The 17,143-nt window shown below is 35.8% G+C and overlaps 2 protein-coding genes across 4 annotated transcripts; one reads left to right on the top strand and one right to left on the bottom strand.

Annotated features, from left to right (window-relative positions):
* Nucleotides 1-1,875: 1,875 nt before the first annotated feature.
* Nucleotides 1,876-5,816, top strand: LOC105840575 (nuclear cap-binding protein subunit 3). Of its 3 annotated transcripts, none has more exons than XM_012687540.3 (7): nucleotides 1,876-2,197; nucleotides 2,288-2,445; nucleotides 2,539-2,669; nucleotides 3,050-3,409; nucleotides 3,494-3,894; nucleotides 3,981-4,504; nucleotides 4,876-5,816. In XM_012687540.3, the coding sequence occupies exons 1-7, from the start codon at nucleotides 2,105-2,107 to the stop codon at nucleotides 5,018-5,020; spliced, it is 1,812 nt and encodes a 603-aa protein (XP_012542994.1). In that variant the 5' UTR covers nucleotides 1,876-2,104; the 3' UTR covers nucleotides 5,021-5,816. The 3 variants fall into 3 exon arrangements, with proteins under 3 accessions (XP_012542994.1, XP_012542993.1, XP_012542992.1); XM_012687539.3 differs by having other exon boundaries at nucleotides 2,294-2,445; nucleotides 2,518-2,669; nucleotides 4,876-5,020; XM_012687538.3 differs by having other exon boundaries at nucleotides 1,877-2,197; nucleotides 2,518-2,669.
* A 223-nt stretch (nucleotides 5,817-6,039) lies between these two features.
* Nucleotides 6,040-17,143, bottom strand: LOC105840576 (mitogen-activated protein kinase 1). The gene is made up of 7 exons (XM_012687541.3): nucleotides 16,840-17,143; nucleotides 12,557-12,683; nucleotides 12,350-12,460; nucleotides 11,982-12,233; nucleotides 10,771-10,938; nucleotides 10,489-10,677; nucleotides 6,040-10,423 (listed from the first exon to the last, which is right to left on the bottom strand). The coding sequence occupies exons 1-7, from the start codon at nucleotides 16,965-16,967 to the stop codon at nucleotides 10,301-10,303; spliced, it is 1,098 nt and encodes a 365-aa protein (XP_012542995.1). The 5' UTR covers nucleotides 16,968-17,143; the 3' UTR covers nucleotides 6,040-10,300.

The raw sequence follows: 17,143 nt of genomic DNA on the forward strand, positions 1-17,143 counted from the left end.
TACCTAAAATTGCTCAAAATACTTTTTGCTATATATAATCGTATTTGGAAGACTGGATTTATTCCGAACGATTGGAAAAAATTTCAAGTAATTTTCATCGATAAAATTGGAAAAGAAAAGATTCGTCCTATTGCCCTATTTTCCTGTGTTAGAAAAATTATGAAACGCCTTGTAAATGAGCGACTTATTTGGTGGCTAGAAAAGAAGAAGGTATTATCCCCTATGCAAAACGGTTTTAGAAGAGGCAGATCTTGTGCGGAGAATTTAGTTAAATTATTTGCGGACGTTAAGAGTTCTATGCTAGTTGATAATAATTACTCCCTTGCTACCTTTTTGGATATTGCATCGGCATATGACGAAATGTAGACTTGGATATTCTCTTAAAAAAATTAAAAAATATTGGATGTCCGTCAGGTATTATGTTATTTATGCTAAATTGGCTTGTACCACGTGAAACAGAATTTGATATACATAGTCAAAAATATGTTAAGAAACATGTTGGTAGGGAACCCCACAGGGAGCTGTTCTTAATCTTATTTTGTATGCATTATATATCAACGAAATCGCAAAGGATGTGGCAAACAATATTAACGTGTTACAATTTGCGGATGATATTACGATATATATTAGTAGCAACTCAAGAGAAAGAGCATGATATAGGCTACTGTGTAAGTTTACCGAAGCAGTGTTCAATATTTTCTGTGGAAGCATTTGCCATTAAGACTGCTATAGAATTAGCTATGATAAATGTATAGATAGAGATAATGTAATAATTTTTTCGGATTGTAAATCGGTTTTACAAGCTCTTAAGAACAATAGATTAATTAGATGTATATCAGAATAAATATATATTAGAAATTAAAAGACTACACTCTAGATTTAAAGAATTAACTAATAATAAAAAAAAAGATGATATTTGCTGGATCCCGTTGCATCGAGGCCTGGGGCTCGATTCTTGAATTCATTCGCAAGAAAACGTATGCGCAAATACCCGCTCTAACAGAAAAGTTGCAAGTTTATTGGTTAAAAGTCATACGATAGCCAATAAATTACCAACTTTTCTGTAAGAACAGAATTTGCGAATACGTTTCTTTTGCGAATAAATTCAAGAATCGAGCCCCTGAGGTTTGATTCTTGAATTCATTCGCAAGAAAAACGTATTCGCAAATTCTGTTCTTACAGAAAAGTTAGAAATTTATTGGCTATTGTATGGCTTTTTACCAATAAACTTGCAACTTTTCTGTTAGAGTGGGTATTTGCGCATACGTATGCCATTATGGCTCTCGCACACTAGACGCGATAAGCGACGAGTGATGAGCGATATCCAACGAGAGCTTTACATTTTCCATAGATCTTATAGATATGGACTGGCAATTGCTACAGTTTGTGTATAGAAAACGGTGTCCAGAAGAGGTGCGAGAGAGAAACAGACTTTTTAGTACTTCTTTCTCTAAAGTTACCGGAAATAACTATCGCGCATGTTAGCACACATGCATACATATGTATATACATATATATACACACACATAAGTTAAAACACGTGACCAAAACGTATCCAATCATTGGATTTCAATGTATAATATGTACAAGCATGCGCGAAACATATTTCCGGACTCTTTAGAGAGAGAAGTATGGACACGGTTTCGCTTGGTATTGCCAATCCATATCTATAAGGTCTATGACATTTTCGAACATTTCATCGCCATGTTGGAAAAAGTAAAACTCTTATTGGATATCGCTCATCGCTCGTCGCTTATCGCGTCTAGTGTGCCAGAGCCATTAGGGTTATACAAGATGGCGGAATCTTGGCACGCTCTCTTATTGGTCAATAGAAATGCCTGCGCAATAGCACACCTTGTTACTTCCACCATGAATAGACCTTCTACCATTCGTGTCTATCATGGATTCATGGCTCCAGCTGTGGCCTGTAAATGTCTGCCGTTGTGGTTAAATTCTGTTTGTAAACTATAAACTCATTATTGCTGTTTGATGTTGGAAATCGCTGTTTACGAATCGACCAGACCATCTCTCCAGGATCTCGGGATACCCGTTGATCTTTCCCAGTGATATTCAAGCACCTGACGCATTCGTATCGCTTCTCACGATGGAGGAAGAGTACGACGAACCTTCGGACGTTGAGATGGTACCTATCGATGAAGCAGAGAGATCCAGAGCTGCTCCAAGACCAGAACCGGAGGTAACAGAAACGACTTTAATCCAGATGTCAATTAATATCATTATAAAACAATGCTTTAATTATACTACTTGCATTATTAAATTTCTTGAGATCCAGATATTGGACTCTGGAAAATCTGTGGACACATTCACAACTGGCATAGATATATTCAGCAAAGAGGAAAGATCAAAACTGGAGGTGCGAGCAAAACGTTTCGGCTTGATGGAATCTAAAGAATCGTCAAGTCTAGAAGAAGATCTATACAGCAGGTTCGAAATGCTTAATGGATTTGTCGAATAAATCCAAAACCGATTGTTGTGACTTTATTACAATAATTGCAGTATGGGTATTGTGAACGACAGTGAGGCTACAAAAAATATCAGGTTGAATGTAATTCATATGAGAGGGACTGAGGATATGGGCACCAAAGATGTATTTCAATATTTTCAAGATTATTCTCCAATGTCGATTGAATGGATCAATGACGTATCATGTATATTTTATTTTATTTTATTGAGGGAATCCTAAAGCTGTCAGTTTTTACTAATACTTTTTTAAATAAACTAATTTTTCAATTGACTTTATAGAATTAGACTTTATAGACTGTAAAAAATTTTTTACAGAATTGAAATGCACAAAAATGTTAGGAAAAAGTATTAAGTTTATGTTTTAATTTATTAGTATTAAAATTTTTTGTTATTGATATGAAATCGCCTGTTCATTTTTGTGCTTATTTTGTGTAAAATAATTTGGGATTCTGTAGAGCCAAAGATATTTTTTAATAAAAAATATTGGTAATTAGCTTTAGAATTTCCTTAAAGTAACAGCATATTATTTATTATACATTTTGATATATGATTTGTAATACCGTAGGCAATGTAGTCTGGTTCGACAATGTAACGGCAGCTAGAGCTATGCTGGGATTGTCCACACAAATTATAGGCAGCATTGCAAAACACTCAAATCGCGATAACGATTCTGAGAGCAGGAAAAACGACATGGCAAATGAGAAAAGTGAATCTGTTGATGCAGACAAGAATGGAAGGAAAGAGAATTGTATAAATATTAAAGACATTGATTATCCATTACCGCCTGGTATATGGAGAAAAGGTGTCGATTATCCAAAGTCTAAAGGAATCTACTTAAGATTCGCCACCAGGGCAGATAAAAAGCAATTTAATGCGGAAAAAAGGAGCGAGTACTACAAAAAATATGGAAATCCTAATTTTGGAGGTAAATATAATTTTATTATATAGCAAAACAAGAATTAAAAGTAACATTTACAGATAACTTTTGTTTCTATGTACAAACATGCAGGTATCAAAGGAATTCTAACGGAATCTCGTAAGCGTATGTACAAGCAAACGAAACAAAGTAATACACACGAATCGTTGATCGAAAACAACAGTCAAACAAATGAAATGAAAAATCCGTGGGGCGCTTTGTCCGAAACGTGGGGCTTGAACGACGTCGTGGAGGACGATTTTCTTCCGAAGAACGGTATTAAGGAACAAGGACGTAGCATAAAAGAACGATTGGGTCTCAAATGCCCAGAAAAGGATACGGTACAAGCCGAGGAGTCGGGTGAGGCCAGTTCAGGTGACAGTAGCGATAGCGACGAGGACTGGTGTAAACGGAGCAAAATTCCCCGCATGCGAATGCACGCTGACGACGAGGAGGAAAAAGTGCAGAAGCGTCGGGCGAAGCTTCGATTCCAAGTTAGTTTTTGTTTTTATTAGAAGAATGTTTTTGCAATAATTTATTCCATAAATTATATCTAAGATATATTTTTTTTTTTTCTTAGATGATTCTAAACAACTTGAATAACAGTGGTGACTTACGATCGAAGCTTTCGGGAAGGTCGAAAACGAAAACGCAGTATCGCGAGCCCATTCAAGTGGTGGTCACAAATACGAACGCAATGAGTTCGAAACGCAATAATTCCGGAATAATTCGGCAGCAAGGCCACCAGATCGTAAAAGAGATACAATCGTTGGAAAGAGAAGAAGGAGAATGGCAGGAAGACGAGAACAGCCATGAAAAAGAAGACACTGAGAAACAGGGACATAGTCAAGGAAGCCTGATAAATATAGAAGAGCGAGAGGAAGGAGAAGAGGTAGAGGAGGAGGATAACGAAGAAGAAGGCGAACACAGAGAGGATGAAGATGACAGTGGTGAGGAAGACAATGATGTGCCTGCAAAGGAGATTCAGGGTCCTAAAGGAAGTGTGATAAAGGTGGTCCCGCCTAAGCCACGCATTGCCTCCACTGTATGGGCAAGGTTAAATCACACTAAAAGCGAAGTTAATAACAGTTATTTGAAAAAGAGGTAAGAAAATATTTTAGTAATCTTTTACCTACTGAAAATGATTCCTCTCATCAATTGTGCATATTTTTGGAATAAATTTTTTATATACTGATAAATTTTTTAAATTAAATGCCAGTAATTCTTGGTTCTTATTGGCTTTGATTAAAGTGTAGGTGAATATTGTATGTGATAATTTGTGTAATATGACTTGCGATATACAATAATTTTTATTTTTAATATATTAACAATTTAATAATTACATTTTACCAAAGAAACCTTCCAGTATCTTTGGAAAAACGTGGTTCCTATCTAACCAAGTGCATACGACTTATCATTATATGATCGAGTTTTCTTACATTTACATTTATAAACTTATAAATTGTTTTTTAAAGGCCATCGGACAGCCGCGACTTAAGGAGTACCTTGAAGAGCGGTGATTTACGATCACGTATTGGAAATCATAGCAGAGGGCGTTCTCCATTGAGAATAGAAGTAAAAAATGATAAATACACAAAAGATAATAGTGACGGAGAGTGACCATCGTATGAACTAATTGTTCAAAGGCTCGAACTTGTAAAAAGGTGCGCTAATTCTTCATATGTATCATTTTAAGACTTTCGTAACATTTTATATCGGCTATGGTGAAATAATTGTGTAAATTACGTAAGCATATATGTATTCAAATTTACATAATTTACGAACTAAATGAAGTTTTTCTTTTTTCATCACTGGAAAAATTGCTATTGTTTATATGCGTGTGTCATAAAAAGAAAATATTAATGGCTGCGTTTTGATATTGATCATTGTCGTTGATGAAAATATATGCATATACTTTATAAAATCAGCAGCGCAACAGTATTACATATATCTTCAGCACTTAGAATGAATATCGAAACGCAGTTGGTATGAAACATTTCGTAACGTATGTACATTAGTGATCGATAGAGATCGAGCGATCTTTCAATAACAATCATTGTTTTTATCGTTAGACAGATAATGAATGCTTCCGATAATATCGCGTGTAAATGTGACAAAGATTATGTACCTACAAGCAACTTGCAGAAAACTACGTACTTTCACCGAAATGTTTGTGTAATTATGGAAAAAGAAAATTTTCGAAGAGATCTTGCGTTGCTTCGAAATTGCGATGTAAATCATGTACCTTTTGTACGAAGATGAAAGTATAATTTCTTAGGCTCTTCTAAAATCATGTTTCTCAAGTAACGAAGTGAAATATTTTGTAAAGGCAATTCTAATAATCCGAAATAATACTCGACATTATTGCGAAAAAAGAAAGGAATGAATAACGAATATAATAAAGCAATAATCTGTATGCCGTCTTATGTTCACCATTTCTCTGATAATCCTCTTATCGTCGAATTTTCCAGTTGACAAATTTTATCGACGTACCCCGATAAATCATCACCTCTGTGAGAAGCATATTAAAGTTTTACTTTGTTATCTCTAACATGATAACCAAAAGCGAAATTAACACAGAATGTTGGCTAATAATTTAAAAAATTCATGGGGACGAATAACTTAAGAAAGACAGTGAATAATTGGCCAATAGAACCTTTTTTTATATTAGCACAATAATAGTTGGAATAGCTATTTAAAATACAATAGTCGATAATGATAATTTAATTAACATGAATTAGGACGACTCGTCACGGATAACAATCATTTGGAACAGCCATCGAGGTAATAAAAAAATTAGAGATAAAGAGAACACAGTAAGTACATTTATTTCTCAAATAGCTGCTCAGCTACATTCATAGGTTCTCATTTATAATTTTCCCCATTTGATATTGTAATTTCAAAAAGATAACTCACGTCCAAATCGATGCAAACTCGAAAAATATTGAAATGATTCATTTACTATTTTCACGGCTTTTGTTTTACATTTTTTTCAGCAGCACTCCGATTATACTTTATATTTGTTGAATAAACAACGCATTGCAAGATATTTTTATTATTTTTATTTAATTTTAGTCGCATATATTATTTGATTATCTTTTCGCTCGTATGATAACTCATACATTGTCATTCGACGTAAAATTAAATTCACGATAAGCAGTATCAAATACTGCTTTAATTTAACTTTCTAATTATTTCATTAATTGTGTTCCTCTTGCGCTTTACTTCAAATAAAATTTTCGCGAAAATCACTGTGCAAATTTAGCTGAGGAGTAAATCCGATTAACGTGATTGATATTCCAATGTAACAGAATAATCCTCTGTAATTAAAAGCATTGCAATTTCAACGCTATTAATAACAATAGGCTAATAATAATAAAACACTATTAATTATAATTATTATTATCATTATTATTTACAGTCGTTTTAAACACTATGAATGCAGCTTCGGCGACAAAAAACTATTTTTAATGATTCACAGCGACACAATTGAAACGGACAAGACGATATCTTTCACGATATTGCCGTTGGGGTCGAATGATCAACGTGATCGCGCGGGATCAGAGTTGCTGGAAACGACAGGAAATCGAGGGACAGAAACAATCTTGGAGAGAGAGAGATGAAATGTCAGCTATTTGTTCAATCGAAAAGCTAACAGGAGCCACTTAATCGAATCGCAGCTCTACAGATTTTTGCGTCTCAAATTTCAAACGCTGGTTGCGATGATATAAATACTCCTCCCGCGATGGGATCCTTCCATGATGCAGATAACATATTTTACATATTTGATGTGCGCAAGTGAAAAACGCCGATCTTGCCCGTTGTTAAAGAGGCGGTTGTGCGGACCTTTCTCTTCAAAGGCTTTTTTTCCCCTCCTCTTTTTTTCCTTCTACTCTACGTAAAAACGCTAATGATTTGGTTTAGTCAACGTCACTCGAAGACTAACAACTATCGTTCTACTTGTCGAGGAAACGGCAATGTAAATTTATCATCACGCTCCGCTGCCTCTTCTTCTACCCTTCTTTACAATGGTACAGTCGTCGCGTCAATTAACATCGAAAATCGACAGACGAAAATTTCCCGTGAACGTCTGGATATATAAGAATCGGCAACAACAACAAGTACACATACATAACTTTAAGTATATTAGGCCTGATGATATCGACAATGATTCATCGATATATTACGATATAATTATGCGCAACGTCCTACGTTCGCCAGCATCTCATTGTCAGCACTTGCTTCAAATATGTTTTTCACCGCGCATTTGTATCACAATCACAAATATATGTACTACGTATCCAATTATCATTGACAGCAAGAGCTTCGATTTCTCGTCGGCTTACAATTTTGCTGAGCGCACGATTTTTTATTATCGTGATCTACGGTATGTAAGAACTGTTTAAAAGGCCTCGAATGAGAGCAAATCTTCAAAAAGACTCTACTATACGAACTGTCCATTGATATAACACGTCTTATTTAACCCTGCAGTAGTGACATAAGGTCATAAAAAGACTCCGTCATTTGGAGCCAGCGCCGTTAAACGATTTATACAAGAAGAAAAATAGCTTAATATGTATTTAATGTATTAAATTCTGACATATTATCGTAAACTGGTACAACGGTTCTCCGTCAACACAAATCAAGCCCAAAGGAAAATATTACACCTACGACACATTATTAGCGTGAAGATTTCCGAAATCTTTGTTGCAAGATTCATTACAGGTCAATTTAATTTAATTTAAATTTAAATTTGCCTCTACCTGCGAGAAGAAAATCGTATAAGAAATATAGAAGCACGATACATCTATCTTGAAAGTAATTCTTTGTACTCATACATGGAATATTCTTATAACGACTAAGAATCAATCGCGAGAAAAAGGATATTTATTTATTTTACGTCATACAACTAAAAGCATTCAAATTCGTTATCCCTGGGATTATCTAATATGGCATGATCTAATTTAGAATCTGTCGTTACGAAGGATTATCTCGTTCACACTGATTTCATTTTAGGAAGAGATTATGTTTATGTATACATCACGTGAGATAATTAAACTGTTCGTCATCTATTTTTACTCTATGTGTACCTTGTAACATACAAGGCTATGTAGCGCGCAAGAAAAATTGTAAACCGCAAGAGATTTCTCAACTCTCTTATCCACGACAATTTGCCAAACGAATGCGCTACAACGGATAAACATCGAAGGAAGATACATATGACGTATTAAATCGACGGAGTTTGAACTTATGACGTTATGATAACGACAGAATGTTACTCGCTGTTGTGTGCCCCGCATTTTAGGTGTGAAGCGCGGAATCATCTTCAACGAGAATATGTAATTACTAGAAATGCATCCTTAGATCTACATAAGAATCTTACGAACAACGAATTTTTCTTTAATTATTAATTTATTGGAAGTATCGAAGAATGTGAAGGTTGGTAACAGTTAATAGAGGAAGTAAATACTTTGTCCCTGTTTTGGTTTTTTCTTTCGTCTTGTTTTCTAAATTTTTCGCATTCCTCTCTCACAACCTAGTTTTCTTGGAAATGGGATTGAGAAAAAATTCTCTCTATCTATATATATTTTCAATAAGGCCGAATGGAGCTATATCGATATCAGTTAGCGAATTCGATTTCTAGCGATTCAAATTGACTTTACCGTAGACAGATTTCTTTTTGAATTGCGATATCGATTTCGGAAGGGCTCTACGAGCGACAAAACTCATACGATGCAGTAACATTCGTAAAATCTCCGAAATGCTAACGTGGGACCTTCTTACACATGCTATTCGAATTGTCATTTAAACTCTTATGAATCCGGGCACCATCGTTACTATCACACGCTCAGAAAGAAGATCACGATTCTCTTTTTTAATATAAATTATATACTATTATATTTGTGTAGACGCGCCGATCATGGCGCACATGCACGTCGCATATTTGCTATAACGATCGACTATCATAAACGGATTAAACACGAAAAAGAAATTCTGTCACACACGTACGTACCTACGCATGTACGTACACACAATCATACGTACATACATAAGAAATGAAAAACGATCATACGAAATGAATTATTAACACGAACGCGCCTATAAGCGTTCGAATCGCGTAGAGAGTGAATGTTTAGAGCACTCCGATATCCCCGGTATCTATGATATTTCCGATATCAGAAAAAAATATCGGAGGCACGATAACCCGAATATATGTATTGCCCTAGTCGCACATAATTTACGCGTTGTAATCTCAGCCATTTCACTTTCTGGGGGAGGTAAAGAGAAATAATTCAAGAGAGGACGATGAAATGAAGACAAAGTACGTCGCATATTACACCGTCACAACGCAACTTGCAATTAAATCACAGACAGATGGTATGGTACGATACGGTTCGATACGGTACGAACGATGATAAATTAAAGATACATGTTGTGCCAATTGATATTATGCTATCCGGTAAAACATAAGACACCATATTTTTTATTCTTCAAGCGAAAAGATATGCGAATGTACAAACGTATGTGTGGACATTGCGACACTGTTTCACTCACCCAGCTAATCGGCCTTAATCGTTCGTTGATCGCAGAACTAAATCTTTTATCAATATCTTAATATTTTTCTCGTCAGTTAGTCGAGCGATGAATAAAGTTGACGATGATTGTTAAAAACACGTATCCTTCGCACCAATCCTGCTCTATTGCTCACGCTTTTCCGTTCCATTCCATTCCATTATTTTTCATTTCTTTTTTCAGTTTATCACGCGTATCCGCTATTGCGATTCTAGCAATAGCATGTTTGACGAAAAGAAAGAAAAATAGCATTCGATTGTCAGCGGATATCAACGGATCAGAAGACCAGCGATATGACACAAGACCAATTTAACAATTACCAGTCGACTACATATTCTCTTGATGATTTTTTTGGAACAATAGAGTCTCTTCGAAAATATACTGCTTTAATACTTCTTTTGGAAGATCATCCAACTCCATGTCAAATCTGAACGGCTCCTCTGCTACAGGCTGAAATTTATGGGTACAAATTGACACTCGTAATCGCAGTGTTACAGTGACAAATAGAAACTTACTTCGTCGGCAGGGTCGTAATATTGCTCCAAGTATGGATGCGCCAACGCGTCCTCCACCACGATGCGTTTATTGGGATTAAACGTCAGCATTTTGTCCAAGAGATCCAGGGCTCTCGGATCGGCATTGGGGAAGAGACTCGACCACGGTACCTTTGGCTTAAACGGCAATGACTGGAGATAATTCCGTGCCTGAAAACCGAAGGCTTTAGTATCGCGCACACCTTTCTCTTCTTATAAATGTAATATATGCCCACTCATGTAAACTGCATTGTAAACTAGTACCTTCTCATTTATGATGCATTCGAGATCATCCTGTGGAGGCGAGCCGAGGACTCCGAGAATGTGATTCAACTGATCTAGATAGTGTTTGCCAGGAAATATCGCTCGTCTCGAAAGCATCTCCGCTAGAATGCAGCCTACCGACCATATATCTATGGATTTGGTATAACCCTGCGTCAAGGAAACTGTGTCAGAATCACGTAGATGCATGAAATACAAGATAAATGTAAGGTAAATGTTCCCACGACTGAACATGTCTCTTAACCACTTACATGAAACTTATTATTACTTTAATCTTAAATGTTTTTTATAATATAATTTATAATAAAATTTAATTGTAAAATCCTTAAATACTTTAAGATATTTATAAGATAGATTATTTTAAATATTATACAAATTAATGTTAAAGAAATAAAGTTACATAGCTAAATTAAAGTTCATATTTCAATGTTGTTAGACATTTTTTAAGAAAGAATCTGTATTTGTCAAGATATTTTTTGTATTTAGTTGTACAAAGTACTTTAAGAAAAAATGTTTAGGACAAATAAAAGTGAAGAACGAGAGGGATATAAAAGCAATATAGAGATCGTAGAAAAACTTTGATTGTAAGGTAAAGTGAGTGTATTTAAGAGTACATAAAGTAAATATAGCTTTAACTATAAAACAGTATAAATACAACAAATAATGGTAGAAAACAAAATTTGTAAAATGTTGTAAAGTGTTAAAATGGAACAGGATGAATTAGTCAGCAATTTCTAGTCAGTAAATGTAAAACATTAAGATATTAAGACTAAGTTAAGATATGGATGGATGAGTAAGGTAAAAAAAATTTTGTGTGAACATTAAGTCCTTTCTTGGTGATGTAAGCTGGAAGTAATAAATCTATTCAATTCTATTTAGGACAAGCATTTAGGAAATTTTTTTTAAAGACAAACGTTTTAAATTATCCAGATATTGGTTCATTAATTCAGATGCTTTACAAGTTTTTATTGTTTTCAGAAGAATTAAAACAATTTTCATATTTATGTTTGTTAATAATAACGTTCAGATATTTCATGTTTTAGTTAATTATATAATTAATAAATCATTTCATATCAAGAATTCTTATAAAAATTCAACAATCATGACTCTACATCGTTACATGTTCGGTTACCGGTGCATTTACCTTAATTCTCGTTCGCTCGAACACATTTTTCACTTGCGAGACGAAATACCTTGGAATTAAGCATGATTTCTGGAGCTCTGTACCACCTCGTGGCCACGTATTCCGTGAGGAAACCCGCGTGATTGTGTTCCGGGTCCGCGACTCTTGCCAGACCGAAGTCGCAGATCTTAAGGTCACAGGTGGTATTTAACAGCAGATTGCTCGGCTTCAGGTCTCTATGTAACACGTTCGCCGAATGTATATACTTCAGTCCTCGCAATATTTGGTACAGAAAATAACATATGTGATCGTTACTAATAGCCTGGAAATAAAAATTTTATTTTTCGAGCGTTCCATTAAATCTGCATTTTTCTCCTCTCTATTCTTTAATATTTTGCGTTAAAAAAGCCTACACAGTGAATGTACGTGAATACTTACTTGCGTCTTCAATAATTTATAGAGATCAGTTTCCATCAGACACTGAACAATATACACGTCTTTCATTTGCTCCAGATCCGGCGCTCTTAATATATCCCTTATATCTATTATCTGTTGTGAAAGAGAGAACGATATATTAATAACGACACTTAATAAAAAAAATATGCTGCAAGACAAACTGTGTCCTCGAGCGTCCGTCTGACTTACGTTCTCGTGTTTAAACCTTGTGAGAATCTTTATTTCCCTTAAGGTCCTCTGACTATACGTTTGATGTTCGAACGGAGAAATTTTCTTAATGGCTACTTTCGTTTTGGTGAGGTTGTCGTAGGCGGACCTGCAAAGACGTATTGTAAAAGGTAAACGTAAAGGCGCATTTATTATTCACTGGAGACCTCTTTGACGCTGCTCCAAGCGCCTCGTAATTCTCGAATTATCCCGCGGTACACGTCGGGTCATATGAATAAAAGAAAATGTTCTTAGTAAATGACAAAAGTAAAAGTATTTATTTCAAAATAAAAGTACACGGAATTAAAAGCAACGTGTTATGCATTCTGCGCGTGTAATTTTTTTGCTGCAAAAGCAACAGAAGCTTCCCGGATTTTTTAATCGCAACTTGGTAATTGTAACAATTTTTCATAGATCCCCGAACCAATGTTTGAAAAATACATTAATGTTAATTAATAAAATAACAGAAAAAATTTTTATATATTGTCATATTAAATAGTCCCAAGAAAAATATAGGTCTTTAATTTGTTTTAAAGTAAAATAAATAGAAGAAAAATTTAAGAAATAAAAAGGCAGTTTTTCTTCGCTATTAGATCTTAATATTTGATATCCGTTCTTAATCCTTTGCGTGTATTCTTTTCGTTCTTTTTTTGCAATCAATCATATAGATGTACAAAAAATGTTATTTATTTATTATAATTAGTAATTTATATAATTAACATGTAGTATAAATTATATATAATAAATTATAGAAAAGAATGAAACAATCATTATAATTCATACGCAAAACAAAGCACGTACCTTTATAAGATTTTAAATAGAGAATTAAATTAAATGTATATTTGAATTAGAGAAGAGAAAAGACAGTTATGAACTAGATATGCAAGTAGCTAAAAATTTTATAAGTGTGTATTCTTTACGTCGTCTTAAAAAATATACCGGATATTAATTTTTTAATGTTAGTGTGAAGAATTTGAATATGGCTTGAAATGATTGAATTTAATGTTTGACGTTAATTATGTTATATATATCCAAACAACTTCTGATTATAAAATAATTGGTAAAATCCTATGGTTAACAAACTTGTACTGACAAGAATTATGTCACATAAATATTTACAGATTTATTTAAATAAAAGAAAATGGTGGTTTATCATCCTTTCTCTCCTTTAAATTAAATTAAATATATTAATGAAATTTTCTTTTATTCATACATTCCTACAAATGCCAACCTTACGGTGAAACCAAGTGCCTTAATTTGCCCAGAGCGCAAATCCTCCAATATATTTATTTACGTTCTTTTTATTCTTCGGGATACATCCCTTCTCGGTGAAGAGATTGGAGCAGTCGTCGCTCTCGCTTCATTCATCCGGCGCGCTGTTTATCTTTTCTGCTATCATTTGGGAAGCTTGGCGTAACTTAGTGCGAGTTGATCCACAGAAAACGTGTGTCTTCGTTGGGATATCGCGAGAGGATGTGGTTTATGCGCAAAAAACAAAAGCTTGCAGCGATCAAATTCACATGATTTCGTATAACGTGTTAATATTAAGCCTTCGATTTTAAAGCCTGCTTGCACCAATTATAACAACTTTAAACTCGGTTTAACTTGCTTTCAGTTTTTTTGTTAATATTTGAAACAAGAAAGGGATAAGAAGTTAAACCGAGTTTAAAGTTATATTACATTGGTCCAAATGGATTTGAAAGTGATTCGACTGATCTAAAAAGTGACAAAAAATCTCCGATATACTCTCTTCGACCGATCTATTAAAACTCTAATCTTTGATTTTTCTTATCCGACGCAATAATAGGACATGTCAAAAGTAATTAAAGAAGTAAAATTCTCTTCTAGCAATAAATACTCTTTGTGTTACAAATTACCTAGACAACACAAAATATTTATAAAAATTCTTTACAACATTTATAAGAAAGATTTAAATGTTTAAATATGTATGCCCAAATTAACATTTTGCACACATTTTTATGTCCGGAAGATGTAAGTAGAAAAAAGATAGAAAAGAGATTATAATAAATATTGATATACATACATATTATATATATTATGTATATTTTTTATACTATATACATAAAATATAATAAATATAATTATAAATATAATTATCTTGTAAAAAAATACAGAGAGAGAGAGAGAGAGAGAGAGAGAATACCTTAATGTATTTAAAGAAATATTTTTCGATACATTTCTAAAACATATTTTATATATTACAGTAATATAATTTTTATATTATTCCAAAATTCTTTTATAAAAATTTCTATATAAAATGTTCATTACGTATTTTATAAAAATTTAGAATATTTATGATATTTTTTTGTATTATCTAGATAACGTTTTTTCATAAATTATTACCGCCGGAGATATTAAAATAATATGCCCGACGGGAGAAGGGGGCTCGTTTCATCTACAAGATTAAAACAAGATTAAAACAGGAGAAGCTCAGAAGTTCAGTTACACATCAAAGGCGACAACGAGCTGCGAGGAGAGAGAGAGAGAGAGAGAGAGAGAGAGAGAGAGAGAGATAGAAGTCTTTTACTTTCAGCCACGTACAAGTCCCGGGGCTTTGATATTTTTATTCGACATCAATATTGTCAACGCAACATGTCGTAATTATAGAAAAATCAATTCCGAATTTTATCTCAAAGAACCTGCCGTCGGAATCGAGCAGCGTTTCTCGCAAGCTCATCAGGAAGCTCTCTCCGAAATACTCTCTTTTTCACGCGCAAGGATATTCCGGACCGCTTAGCTCTCTCCTCCAGCCTCTGCTCCGTGCTTACGTAGGGGAATGTTGTAATAACAACGCGACAGCAACAAAAAAAAGGTACGGAATAGCGCGGGAGAGAGAGATAATCCATGCAGCACGGAAGTGCGTTTACGCGCTTCGCCCTCCACGCAATATTCGTTGCGATATAATCGCGCACATGTTAACAATGATAGCTGATAAAAAAAGAAAAAAGCGATAAGATAAGATTGGTAAATCGTAAAAGTGCAATCGCGTCTCTCACTAGCGGCGTGACGTGCGGGATGGATAAAAACGAGAGGGAAGAAAGGGAACAATGCGGGGGGAAAAAGGGGAAATAAAGAGAAAGGAAAACGCAGAGAAGAAAGAGAACGGATAATGAGAGAAAAATAGGAGAAAGACGTGAGTGGAAAAAATACGGTGAAAGGGGCGTGACGTGCGTTTATAAAAGCGAAGATATGTAAAAAACTATGATGCGTGCGTGCTCGCGTTGTGTATGTGTGAGCGTGCGTACGTGTGAGCGTGCGTCATGCGTGCGCGCGTGCTGTCGGGCAGTCCGTGGATCGGCGGCTTTTGTCCGGAAGGAGATCGGGACGCGTGCGAAACGCGTTCGAGAAACGTTCATCCTTTTCTTTTTGAAACTTTGTACCCGGTTATTGCGGGGTACAAATCCTTAGATGTAAAAAACATCAGGGTATCGATCATGTAATTTTTTCCCCTAGGGCGAAAACGTGAAAAGTGAAAAGTTTCAAGTTACTGTCTCTTTCTATTCAACCCTAATAGAAAGAGGTAGTTACAGTGAAACTTTTCACTTTTCACGTTTCCACCCTAAGGAAAAAGTTAAGGTCATCACACAATGCCAGGCAACAAGCAATAGGAATAGGAAATAAAGAGAGAAAGAGAGAAGATCCTTTCTCTCTTTTATTATTTATGTTCCTATTGCCTGTTGCCTGACATTGTGTTTAAGGCTCTTACATGATTGATGCTCTGAACGCAACGGACTGAGAAACAGGGAATGTACCCGGAGTACAAATAAAGGCGGTTCCGACTGTGCGTCAGCAACCCTCAAAGATTTCAGGGTGAAACACACACGTCGTCCCCGTCGAGAGACTCGAGGTTTGTTTTTCATTCCCGCACTGCTGCACTGGTGCAATAAGTTAGAATAAGACAAATATATTTTTTTTCATTCTAACTTATTCCTGCACTAGTGCAGCAGTGCGGGAGTAAAAAACAAACCTTCGGTGACTTCGGAATCGTCTCGCGATCGAAACACCGCGCGAGTCCTCGAGTCCGCGACTCCGTCGGACCCCGCGCGTCGCCCTCGATGTTTATCTCATAATTGTCAGTCGGTCTATCAGACGACGGAACGACGGAGATCGGCCGGTGATCGAGCGGCCGATCGCGATTGAGCAGCCGAACGACACATACACACACACACACACACGCACACACACGCACGCACACACATACATATATATACGCGCTCACTTGCACAGACAAACATTGCACTTACACGACCATGCCGTATGCGCCCTCGCCCATGTATGACAGATTTGTGTAGCGCGGCCCGACCTCGAACGTTTGCCCGCGCACCACCTCGCAATTCGGATTCGTGTTAGCGGAGCCCTCGTACGCCGCCATTTTACACGACTACTTTGCGGCACGCTACGGCGGTGCCCCGGCGGACTGGCCTCGGTAACGATGGGCTCGGCGGAACGCGCTCGCCTGCGAAAGAGTCTCACCGAGCGACGCGCAACGACGCCGCGTCACTGACGCCGCGCTACCAGTGGCTACCAGCCAGCTAAGCTAACGGGTGG

This window comes from Monomorium pharaonis, chromosome 2, assembly GCF_013373865.1.
Source record: "Monomorium pharaonis isolate MP-MQ-018 chromosome 2, ASM1337386v2, whole genome shotgun sequence".
NCBI lineage: Eukaryota > Metazoa > Arthropoda > Insecta > Hymenoptera > Formicidae > Monomorium > Monomorium pharaonis.

What these genes read in the sequence shown, in the direction of transcription:
- LOC105840576 (XM_012687541.3), bottom strand. Translation starts at nt 16,967, where the DNA reads ATGGCGGCGTACGAGGGCTCCGCTAACACGAATCCGAATTGCGAGGTG. An exon ending in GGCGCATACGGCATGGTCGT is followed by an intron (nt 12,684 to 16,839) that starts GTAAGTGCAATG and finishes ACGTCTTTGCAG; the next exon opens with GTCCGCCTACGACAACCTCA. An exon ending in CAAGGTTTAAACACGAGAAC is followed by an intron (nt 12,461 to 12,556) that starts GTAAGTCAGACG and finishes CTTTCACAACAG; the next exon opens with ATAATAGATATAAGGGATAT.
- LOC105840575 (XM_012687538.3), top strand. Translation starts at nt 2,105, where the DNA reads ATGGAGGAAGAGTACGACGAACCTTCGGACGTTGAGATGGTACCTATC. An exon ending in GAAGAAGATCTATACAGCAG is followed by an intron (nt 2,446 to 2,517) that starts GTTCGAAATGCT and finishes CAATAATTGCAG; the next exon opens with TATGGGTATTGTGAACGACA. An exon ending in TGGAAATCCTAATTTTGGAG is followed by an intron (nt 3,410 to 3,493) that starts GTAAATATAATT and finishes ACAAACATGCAG; the next exon opens with GTATCAAAGGAATTCTAACG.